The sequence below is a fragment of the Polyodon spathula genome, chromosome 2, assembly GCF_017654505.1.
Source record: "Polyodon spathula isolate WHYD16114869_AA chromosome 2, ASM1765450v1, whole genome shotgun sequence".
NCBI classification, from domain to species: Eukaryota; Metazoa; Chordata; class Actinopteri; order Acipenseriformes; family Polyodontidae; genus Polyodon; species Polyodon spathula.
The window spans coordinates 31819062-31831598 of NC_054535.1; the positions used below are offsets into that span (position 1 = coordinate 31819062).

Here is a 12537-nt window from a genome sequence, read left to right on the forward strand (position 1 = left end):
ACAGATTTTCTTTTCAGCATAAAATACCCAGTACAGAGTGTACACTTAAAGTCCATCATTGAAAATCTCCTTGATTTGTAGCAAAGAAAGAAAAAAAAACTAAATCTTAAACACAGTCATTAATTAGAAGTGTTCTCTTTATTAGGAAGCAGAGACAGCTTAGCAACTACTAATGAACATTTAAAAAGGGAGGTAGTGATTTGGAAAATAAAAACTGAAAAGTTAAAGCCCTAAGTTATGTCAAATGTGCATAACTTGTGCTATGCATATAATCTGTCAGTGACTTTTAAATGTTCTTTATTCTAGCTTTACCCAGGACATGTCTAATGTGTCCATAGCCTTTTGGGGGAAACAAAAGCAAGGTATTGGAGGATACCAAAACAAATTTACTGCACTTGGACAAATAAACTCTAGCCTAATTAAACCAATGACGGCCTGTAATTTCAAAAAGAAATTTACATAGTGTTTTGTTTTATGAATGAAGAATTATCACATTTCAGTATCCTACAATATCATGCATGTAGGGAGTGGGGTAACGAGACTGTTAAAATCCTAGATTTGATAGTAATACAGCTTGACTAACACAGGACATATAGCACATCCCTTTGTACAAAGATAAAAAAAAAAAAAAAAAAAACAGAAATCAATGGAAGAAAGCTGGACCAAGTTCAAACTGACCGAAGGGGCACTAAAACAAAGCAAATCGTATTTAAAACTGTACCACAACATAACTCTGTCTCTATAATCTACATATTAAAAATAAGTATAATTATGAGTTTTCAATATACTTGATGAAAAACTGACAAAAAATTAAAAATGTGACATTTCAAAATCTAATATGAAATAACTACTATTATGACTTTAAATTATTATTACATGATGTTAAATAAAAAACATAGAAATTATGTTTAGATAGCTTTTTTATTCTTGTGTCAATCCTAAAATTGTAGGTGATGCAAAACTTTTGTTTGCAGGGTGTGCGGTTCTTTAATGGACCCAGATTTAGTTAAAATGTGTTTGCCCACTGACAATGGGAATGAGAATGCAGAGATAGGAGCCCAGCTAACCAGATTTAAGTTTTTGCAGGTAGCAGGCTTTTAATGACTGTCACCCACACCTGCGAGCAGAAACTGACTCACTGAGAGAAGAAACTGACCAAAGACGGTCACAGCTATGGAAGCAGGCTGACCTTTGGGATACAAATTGAACATCTGTGAAACTGCAACAAATATTGTAATGACTGTAATGTGTTTTAATGAATTTAAAACCAGTAGAAAATATTATTAGCAGATCTGTGTAAGGCGTGTGAGGAGGAGTTTGTTGCATTGAAGGTCAGACTGACCTGCTGAGAGTTCCAAACCTCCCTTATCGGGCAAAAGCATCTTTTTTAATGAGCCTCAAAACATTCTGATCCAGCGAGAGCAGAATGGCAGAATCTATGGAGCACAGTTAATATGCCAGAAGTAATAAAACTAGGTTTGATTATAGTAAGAAAAAAACAAAAGTATTTAAATAAGAAACCTAATACAATAACATTAAGTAAATGTACGAGCAGTCCTAAGTTTTAATATTCAAGGTTGCATTTGCTGCTAAGCAGGTGCCTAATTAAAAATTAACCTCTTGCCTTCTGTGCATATCAAAGGAGTAAAATACAATTACAATGTATAAGAGATTGCTATATTAAAGTATCCAAATTAGAAATACCTTATAAAATCATTTAAAGTTAAACTGTTATACAAACATTATTATTGTTGAAAGAACACATTACAGTTAAAAACGAAAGAAGGTCAGTACTGACTGACACTGTCAGAATATTGTAATAATTGTACTGTGTTTTAAAGAATATAAAACCAGCATAAATAATATTGCAGCAAATTATGAACAGGTTACAATGATTTGAACTAAGAAAACTGAACAAGTGATAATGTTAGAAAAAAAAAGCTTGTCTGCGTGCCTTTGTTATTAGAGTGACAAACTCTTGGAAGCCGGTCAGACTTAAAAATAGGGTCTTCCCTGTTTTTAAAGTAGTAAAGACTATTGCGCGCAGAAGCCTGTGGCCTTGGCAGAAGCAGGCACCACATTTGATTGGTTTAAAAGTGGAGCCGTGGCTTTTGGAGAGCTAGACACAGAGGCTAGGTATTGCAAATTAGCAGAAACAAAAAGGTAACCCTTTTTTTATAGACATAACGATTTTTGAATCTAAAAAGACCTATTTGATTTTATTTGATTGTGTTGTTACTAAGTATAGAGGTTTTAAATTTTAAAAAAAAAGTACTGATCTAATAATAATGACAAAACTCTCTGAAGAGAAATGTTTAAAGTGTTTAAGGCACTACTGAAATACAAATGGACTGTAAAAGCAGGAGCGAGCATTTAATTTAATCCATTTAAGAATTAGTTCAGTTTCTCTAACTAAACAAAAAATAGACATTACAATAACCGTTATATTAAAGAATATAAATGTTTAGTTTATATAAAGGTTTTACTGCAATAATAAAAAATAAAAAAATAAACGAACTGTTAAGTTTGAAATAAGAGAATATAGTGCAGACTATTTAATAAACTTTAGTATACAGTGAACTTGCTGAAGGAATATAACTCATTTTGTGACCTCGTCCTTTGCCTGTTCGTAATAGAAGCAATGTTGGGATGACAAATTGGTGCTTGCTCTTAAAAGCAGGATTTGCCAACCTTGATTGAGAACCAAGGGAAGGTGTTTTAAGAAAGACAGGAGTATGTATCTCATCATATTATAAGAAAATAATGAGAGCTGAGTTAGGATGTACGCTTTTTTGTATTATTATCTGAAAAGATACCGGTCCAGGTGTCTCTTGAATCAGCCAAAATATGATTTTACGCAGTGAATTTGGAAAAGTGCTTACAGTGGAGTTTCATATTAATTAACACTGGCCTTGGCAAGTAAACAGGGTGTCTGAAACCTGCTTGTGCAGGCAAATTTTTACAAACAGAGAGAGAGAGGTCAGGCCTGGTCCAACCATGGTACAATTTAGTATAAGGCCATTACATTTAACATATTTATTATAGCCAACATTTATATGCAAATAACTGGACTTGCCACATGTTTAGTCCTTATTCAAAGGCTTATGATGAACCCCTACACTCTTTGTCAAATACGTTGTTTTGACCCACGTTAATACAATTAAATAGATCAGGTGTTACATATTAAAAACATCTTATATATACACACATATACTTGTATTGTATTTGGTAGCAAGGACCCTGTGAACTCCAGTTCACCTAATTTAGGGAAAGGAGGGGTGGAAGATAGTGAACCATGAGCTCACATTCAGTTAGTTCTATAAAATAAAAAAAGAGACAGAGAGAGACAGAGAGTTGACTGGATATTTCTAGAATATATCATTAACTCAAAGATAAGCACTGTCAAGGCAGATTGATGATCAGATTTAATTGGGACTCCTGATGTATTCAAATGGAGGGAAAATCCTGTAAATCCCAGTCAAGTATCGCATAACTTGCTAACTTCAAGCTGATGTAATTCATGCTCTGATGATCTCTGTAAAACCGATTGCCATTTGGTCGAAGTCAAGTCTCTGCCTTTTGAAGACCGTTCTTATTTTTCATTATATCTTACACTACACTTCCATATACTGGAAGGTAAGCATATTTTTTAATTTAATATGTCTTTTATATTAATGCATGGCTATAAGGTATAGGATTTATATTTTAGCTGTAGAGAGTGATATATTGAATGTTCTAGAACGTAGCGGTGGACGCTTTAATTTTTTGTATTTTATAGCCTGAAGGCTAAGCGTATGCTAACCATTTGTACTACTGTATTTAAGTACTGATGCTGTTAAACCTGTAAAGGCACTGGCTGCCTGTTAGGATCCAAAGTGGCTTGCAACCACTTGATCAAATTTTAAAGCTTAATAAACTGAAAAGAGCACTACTACTGTTCTAATTCATTAAAACTTAAAATTAAATGAGTCTGTGTGTTTTTCTTGATTATTAAAAAGTCATCGTGCACTGGGCGTTGCAAGCCCAGTGCACCAACAAAACAACTTGCAGGAGTCTGAAACATCTTTATGTCCTCCTGAACGTCTCCCCTGAGTTTAAGAGTGTACTTATATATATATATATATATATATATATATATATATATATATATATATATATATATATATACACATACACACACACACACATTATATATATATATATATATATATATATATATATATATATATATATATATATAATATATATATATATATGCGAAATCTGACAGTTTTTAATAAAACAATATCACATGATGTGTGATAGAACAGTTTCTTTATGCAACTAATTATAGCCCATGGTTGACATATATGTGTTTTTCATGCAATATGCATGTATCAGTTGAGTGAATGCTGTATATACAGTAGATGTTATTCCTGTACAGTTGCCTTTAAAGAACGTCATTAGAAGAGCTAAAAGGGTCTTTATACATAGATCTATTAGTCCAACATTGTACCCATTATTGAACCCAGTATCTCAAACTGGTCTCAAAACATTAACTTATTATCGTAACGTTGGTTCCCTGAAATAGAAATGTAACCATTACAGAATGGGTATTTACCTCCTAAAGACCTCAATCCTGAATACTTTATACCTGTGCCGCAGTCGAAACCCCGCTCCCAAGGGATAAAAGCTAGCGTCATTTTTCCTTCAAGCCTGATGCAAATAATGGACGCAGCGACCTAGATGGTTAATGGTTACAATTTTATTTCAGGGAACCAGGATTCTGATAATAACCTATTGTTCCCTTTTAAGGATGAAATGTAACCATTACCAAATGGGTGAGTATTTACCCATACCGGTAAAGGTAACATTTCTATATAAATACCCATTCAGTAATGGTTACATTTAAAAAAAAAAAAAAGAAAAAAAAAAAAGTCAAACAAAGGATTAATCAAGTTTCCAGAACAATGAAAATATGACATACAAGCTCCACAGAGATGCTTAAATACTCACTTAAAACCATTTGTTCAACTCTTTGTTTCATCTGAGGTTTTTTCTTTTTTTTTTTAGATTCTTTTTCTTTTTCATCATCACTGAAATCCAAAGCCTAGAAAACGAATACAAAAAAATATAAATTGGAGATAGTACCGATAATGAAATCTTACATATACAAAAAAAAAAAGGTTTACATTACATGCATTAAATGTACATATACTCAGGGGTTCTGATAACTGGCAGGTAAACTGCATGCGCACCAAAAAAAAAAAATGTCCAGACCCAATGACAAACTACCATCCTCATCTATAGTTGTTAACAAATAAAATAAATAATAATAACAATAACAATAAATCAAACATGTCTACAGGCACCAGAATTTAATGTCACTCACGCTATATGAGGTAGCCTGGCGCTAGAAACTAGCTCCAAATTTGCACCCGTGATCCCTGCCATAACAACTGTTTTAACTGTTGGAGGAGGAGGAGCACGACAGTGACTTGGGTGACGACCCCTAATTTGGCAGGTACCAAACCATTTCTGCTGGTACTTGTGTGAGAATCCAATGATACAAGTTATATGAACCCCTGCTTACACTGGTAATTAGTGTTGGGACAAACCTGGATCTTTCATTTTAGAATTCAAATATTATTTAACTTTGAATTAGCTGGAAAACAGTATAATGCATACCATATTACAGTAAAACATCTACTGGGAATAAAATATATCCAATTAAAATATAAAATATGACCAATTAAGGAAAGGAGAGAGTTTTCCCCAGTGTGGGATGTATGTTCTTTATTTCAGATTACACTTCTACTGAACAGAAACTCACTGAAGAGGCCCATCTATTATTTTGTATGATGCATGGATACCTTTGTGATGCTAATATTAAAGACAAAGTTCAGCAGCAGTTTTTTTTTTTTTTTTTTTAATGCAGTTTCAGTGCTGTACAGATGTTCTATGTTGTTATCCATTTCTCCAGTTTATCTGAGATACAAATGTACCAACTTTATTTTTTATTTTTGTTTTTTCGTCTACGTAGTCTCATTTTGTTGATCATTAACATTTCTGCACTGTGGGTGCTGTCGAGTAATTTTTTGCCTTTTTTTTTTTTTTTAGAATGGCTCAGGATGCAAATACAGCCTTCATCCATGTATTATATACTGTCATTTCCGCTACCAAATACATTTTAAGCCGTGTTTATTTAAATATTTGTTCCAGCACTCCATATATTGTTTTACTGTGCACACTCTGCTTTGCTGTGAATGGATTTCTTTGTCCACAAAAACAACCTTCTGTTACTGTTTCCATATTTAGTTTATACCATTATTCTGCAGTGACACTGCCAGGGAGAGTTTTATTATCAAATATTAGTGCTAATTGAATGCACCTTTAAGGGGACATTGGTATTCAATAAAGCCTGAACATGTCTTTGACATATTTACTGTACTGTTAGATCAAGCACGTAAAAGTATAAAAACGCATTTAACTGAGGTTTAAACTAAAATGGCTTAATATTACTATAAACCTTCATTCTACTCGTAACTGCCTTCCAGTATCGGTTAGTTACTGTAGCCCAGATATGCTGCTGACGTATCTGAAAGCGTGGCTGAGTGATACAGCTTATGAATGCGAGAAGAGAACGAAAAGGGTAACCTTTGAACTGACAGTTTTTTTTTATTTATTCTATTTACTTCCAATCCAGTATGAAACAGGTATTAAATAAATAAAACACATACATAAAATAGTAATGTGTAAAGGGAAATTAACCACTTTATATAATGAACTGATCTGAAGAACTGAAAGTAAAAAAAAAATAATAAAAAAATCAAAAATCAAAGCAATCCACACTGGATTTGAATGGAGGGAATACCAGAGGTGTCTTGAGTTATATAAAATCCTGTAAATAACATTAAAGAAAGATTACACATGGTATTAGAGTTACTATTTAAATGCATAAAAGCCAGACTGCTTTAATTATTTCAAGTACACAATATTTTTTCACATCTCACAGTAACAGTAAATGGTGAATTCTACAGAGTACAAAATAATTGTACTTACCCACTAGACAATGCACTCGTAACGTACACTATCTGCAAAATGCAGCTAAATACTTTAGTAGCACAACGTGTCGTTGATTGAGTACATAGAAAAGGCATCCTACAGCTTTTGCAGATCGCAAGTTTTATATACAATACTGTGCAAAAGTTTTAGGCAGGTGTGAAAAAATGCTGTAAAGTAAGAATGCTTTCAAAAATAAGCATGTTAACAGTTTATATTTATCAATTAACAAAATGCGAAATGCAAAAATGTGAGTGAACAGAAGAAAAATCTACATCAAATCAATATTTGGTGTGACCACCCTTTGAATTCAAAACAACATAAATTCTTCTAGGTACACTTGCACAGTTTTTGAAGGAACTCAGCAGGTAGGTTGGCCCAAACATCTTGGAGAACTAAACGCAGTTCTTCTGTGGATTTAGGCAGCCTCAGTTGCTTCTCTCTCTTCATGTAATCCCAGACAGACTCGATGATGTTGAGATCAGGGCTTTGTGGGGGCCATACCATAACTTCCAGGACTCCTTGTTCTTCTTTACGCTGAAGATAGTTCCTAATGACTTTTGCTGTATGTTTGGGGTCATTGGCCCCAAATTTATTCTGCAGCATGACAATCAGATGCCTCCCTGATGGTATTGCATGATGGATAAGTATCTGCCTGTACTTCTCAGCAGTGAGGAGACCATTAATTCTGGCCAAATCCCCAACTCCATTTGCAAAAATGCAGCCCCAAACTTGCAAGGAACCTCCACCATGTTTCACTGTTGTCTGCAGACACTCATTCGTGTACCGCTCTCCAGCCCTTCGGCGAACAAACTGCCTTCTGCTACAGCCAAATATTTCAAATTTTGACTCATCAGCCCAGAGCACCTGCTGCCATTTTTCTGCACCCCAGTTTCTGTGTTTTCGTGCACAGTTGAGTCGCTTGGCCTTGTTTCCACGTCGGAGGTATGGCTTTTTGGCCGCAAGTCTTCCATGAAGGCCACTTCTGACCAGACTTCTCCGGACAGTAGATGGGTGTACCAGGGTCCCACTGTTTTCTGCCAATTCTGAGCTGATGGCATTGCTGGACATCTTCTGATTGCGAAGGGAAGTAAGCATGATGTGTCTCATCTGCTGCAGTAAGTTTCCTTGGCCGACCACTGCGTCTACGGTCCTCAACGTTGCCCGTTTCTTTGTGCTTCTTCAAAAGAGCTTGGACAGCACATCTGGAAACCCCTGTCTGCCTTGAAATTTCTGCCTGGGAGAGACCTTGTTGATGCAGTATAACTACCTTGTGTCTTGTTGCTGTTCTCAGTCTTGCCATGGTGTATGACTTTTGACTGTAAACTGTCTTCAGCAACCTCACCTTGTTAGCCGAGTTTGGCTGTTCCTCACCCAGTTTTATTCCTCCTACACAGCTGTTTCTGTTTCAGTTAATGATTGTGTTTCAACCTACATATTGAATTGATGATCATTAGCACCTGTTTGGTATAATTGTTTAATCATACACCTGACTTTGTGCAAGTGTACCTAGAAGAATTGATGCTTTTTTGAAGGCAAAGGGTGGTCACATCAAATATGGATTTGATTTAAATTTTTCTTCTGTTCACTCACTTTGCATTTAGTTAATTGATAAATATAATCTATTAGCATGTCTATTTTTGAAAGCATTCTTTACAGCATTTTTTCACATCTGCCTAAAACTTCTGCACAGTACTATATATATATATATATATATATATATATATATATATATATATATATATATATATATATATATATATATATACACACACACCACACATACTTTTGTTCGGTTCAATAGTGGTAAGATGAAGATTACTTGTAATAGGTTTATTTGAGGATGATGAACTCCACACAGAATTAACTCCTGGTCACCAAGTTGCTTGGTCAGGAGGAAACAAACTGATCTCTTACCCAGCAATCTTTGATGTAATCCTTTTCGACGCCAAAGCCCAAGTCACTCCCTCCATAAAAGCTCACGTCATAACCAATCATTGCCCAAATTTATAAAATAAAAGTATGTGTAGTTCACCATCCTACAAAGAAACCATATTACTGGTAATCATCTGATGAACTCCACACATAGTGAACCATACCAAAGCATTCAAGCAAGAGTGTGGTTGGTAGAAGTTAGAAGAGGAAGATACAGATACTCAGAGGAGGACCAGTTAGCAGTGTGGCAGATGTCCTGTATAGGCCAGATTTCAGTTCTGCCCCTTTATTAACCATACCTTACCCCTTGGGGTTTAATGGATCCTCCAGATGATTTCCTTCCAAAGCTGCAACAGAGCTTGATGTAGGATGAGATCCAGTTCACATGTCTGTTTGGAGACATTTGCACTGGTTTTGTGATCCCTCTACTGAGATCCCAGTCAATGGTAATGCAGTAAACATTGTAGCCAGGACCCTAACTGTAGTAACCTAAACTGTTGAATACAGGCTAAGTCTCCCCCGAAGGACGATGTGTTTCTTTGGGGGATCTTAGGTGGTAGCCCTGCCAAACACTCTAGCCACCCTAGCCAACATGTTGGAGATTGCAGCAATGTGAACTTTGATGTTGGGCTTGGTAGAACCCCTGTGAAACAGGTGGCTGAGGTATGATAATAGATGTAGATAAAAAGATTCCAATCGTGCACCGACTTTGAATCGCACCCGAGGAGAACTTCTTTCCATTCATCTTTTTTTTTAAATTTTTCTTTTTTGACCAAGTCACGTTTGTACTTGTTTAGATAACCCTAGCTCTTCAGTATTTGCCCTCCAGACTTCAGGCAGCTAAAATGAACCGCAAAGGCTAGTGGAAAACATTCTCCCGTTGTTCTTGACAGCAAATCGCTGCTCTGCTGTAGGTGCAGAGCACCTCTTCCAATATTTCCAGGATCTCAGAAATCCAAAAGGTTTAGGCCCAGTGAGGAGAAAAGACGATGACTGGCTAAATTTACTATCCAATTACTGTTGGCTTATTTTCAGGAACGAGAATGTCTACATATGCCAGTCGACAAAGAAATAAATTGTGTGCCATGGATGCTCTGTGGTGAAAACTGTAGCAATTAAAGTGATAGCTGCTGTTATGTGAAAAAAGGGCTACTCTTGTAAACTAGTAGTTTTGAATATCTGGCGGATCTGTTACTCATGGGATACCCTCTGTGCCGAGTATGTCCAGAATGCTATTGTTAAGTCCAGCAAGTAGGTTGTCTGGATTGTGATGTCCTTTGTCTTATTGATTGAAGCATGCCCTTTCCTTAACTGGGCAAAGGGTTTTCAGTGCAGTAGATTGCTGAAAGTCAGGATGATTTTAGTGAAGGCGTTACTTGTGGTAGCTACTCCTCCACCAAGTCTGCTCCCTGAAAGTTGCCACTTTGTGGTTCCTAATGTACCAAGGAAGGCTGGATGCTGAGGTAAACTGGGAAGATATAGCTAAATGAAAAGGAGGAGACATCCCTTTGCGTATCACCTGTAGTTTTGCTTCACTTACCAAGGAGATTACTGCTGCCAGTGCCAAGAACCTGCTGAAATAACTGCTGTCGGCTTTGCCCCCAACCTAGAAGAGGCTTGACAGCTGATGGTTTGTGACCATCCTATGTAAAATACACTCTTCCTGCATGTGTATAGTTGGGTTCCCAGCAAGCTACGGAGAGAGGTAATACTTCCTTGTAGACCAATAAGTCCCGGTGCGGAGTCTTCTTACTGTGCTCCAGGTTTAAAAAAAAACAAAACAAACAAAAAAAACACACAGACAGCTGGTATCTGCGGGTCCCGATGGAGAACAGAGGTATTACTGCAGTCCCTGTATGTATGTGGTGATGAAACTGTAAGTTTCCTGGGAGGACTGCCTTGATGATTGTGGTGGAGGTGCCATCCTGAATTTTCCCCAAACAAATGTAGCATTCTGCCCTGGAATGGGCTCCTTCTGAAAGGATGACAGCATGGATTGAATCTTTTGTAAACCCTCTGTAGCACAACTAGTTCTCAGTGTGCAGATATGTCGCTGGTGTTAAACTGTTCTCAGTGTTGTTGGCTATTTATCCTGTAGGGTAGCCGAAGGAATATCTGGAATAAAACGTGCCTATTTCCTTATTATGGTAATAGAAAGATCAGCATCCCTGGCCCCTCTGGAAGCGGCCTTCCCTTACCAAAGATTACTAGAATAGGTGATGCTTGAAAAGGCAACTAATTGTTAAGAATTCCCCACTGGGGAATCCGCCTCTCACACCTGGCTAGATGCCTGTCTCCCCTCCTTCATAAGGAACAGGGGATCCTTCAGGACCAGTGCCAAGAGGGAATCCCTTTGAGAAGGACAAATTACAGCAGTTTGATTTGTGTGAAGATGAATGTCTTCATCTGATAACACCTCCTACCGTGATGACATTCGTCAAAGCAGTGGCGTTAGTGTCAAATGTATAACATGTAGCCAATGCTTATACTTCGGTGTATGGCTAGTATATACTAGTTGGTGTAGATGTCTGCCCGATTGCAGACAGCCTTCCCCCCAGCGCGTATTGATCATATATAGTTACTAACATGCCTGTTGCACGTGGAGATGGTGCAATCCACCCTCACGTGGTGTAGCCAGATAGAAATGTTGGCTGATAACAAGTAAAACTTACCCCTTGATGTTAAGGAAAACTTCATACGTTAAGATCTGGTTAATGAAGAGAGGAAGAAATCCCTCTTAAACAGCATTAGCATATCTGTATGCAATGATTCATCAATATTTTATTAATATTTCATCTGGCAGGTGCCTTATACAAGACAACTTACAGGAGTTACAGGGATGGTTTGGCTATTGAAGTTGAGAGGATGAAATCCTTCTTAGAACTGCATCAACATATCTGCATGTAATGATTGATTTTATATTAGTTTATTTTACAAGGTGACTTACAGGAGCACAGGGCAAATATATAACCCATTCGGTCTCCAGACTGCCTTCTATAATTTGTATTTATTTTCTGGTACAGGAACCACTCACCTACTTGGGTCTGGTAACTGTTTAAGTCTGGGTCTTTACGTTGCGAGAGGTGAAACCTTCTCATCCCAGCATCAGCATACATGTATGCAGGCGATTCCTCCATATAGCCCATTGGGTCTCCAGACCACCTCATAAAAGGGGAACCCTTTAGAGGTTTTCTTATACTCTGCATCAGTGGCTGCTACAGGAATCGTCCCATCAGGACTTTATTTGACGTTCGGGAGAGGGTGAAACCCTCTCACAGTGTCAGCATCGGTACATATAGAACGTGTATTGCAGTGCGGCATGGTCAGGGCAGAGTCAGTGACATCATCCGGACCAGCCGCTGCAGACATAGAGTGAACCTGATTGCTTGTTACTGTGTTTCTGATGCGGTACCACAATCTGCCATACCTGTGAAAAGAAAAAACTTTCATACCTTAACTGGAAGCAGCTGATCAGTGTAGCTGGAATTACATTTTTTTTTTCTTCTTCTCCTCCTTCAGCTGTACAGGGAAGCCTACTAAACCATTCCCACAGGTCAGAGT

General features: G+C 37.0%; 1 protein-coding gene across 1 annotated transcript in view; it reads right to left on the bottom strand.

Annotated features, from left to right (window-relative positions):
• The window catches only part of LOC121295316 (H/ACA ribonucleoprotein complex non-core subunit NAF1-like), a 39839-nt gene that overhangs the window by 2315 nt on the left and 24987 nt on the right, over positions 1-12537 (bottom strand). The window contains exon 8 of the mRNA XM_041219797.1: positions 4996-5089. Coding sequence (XP_041075731.1) covers positions 4996-5089 — 94 coding nt within the window. The remainder of the gene's footprint in view (positions 1-4995; positions 5090-12537) is intronic.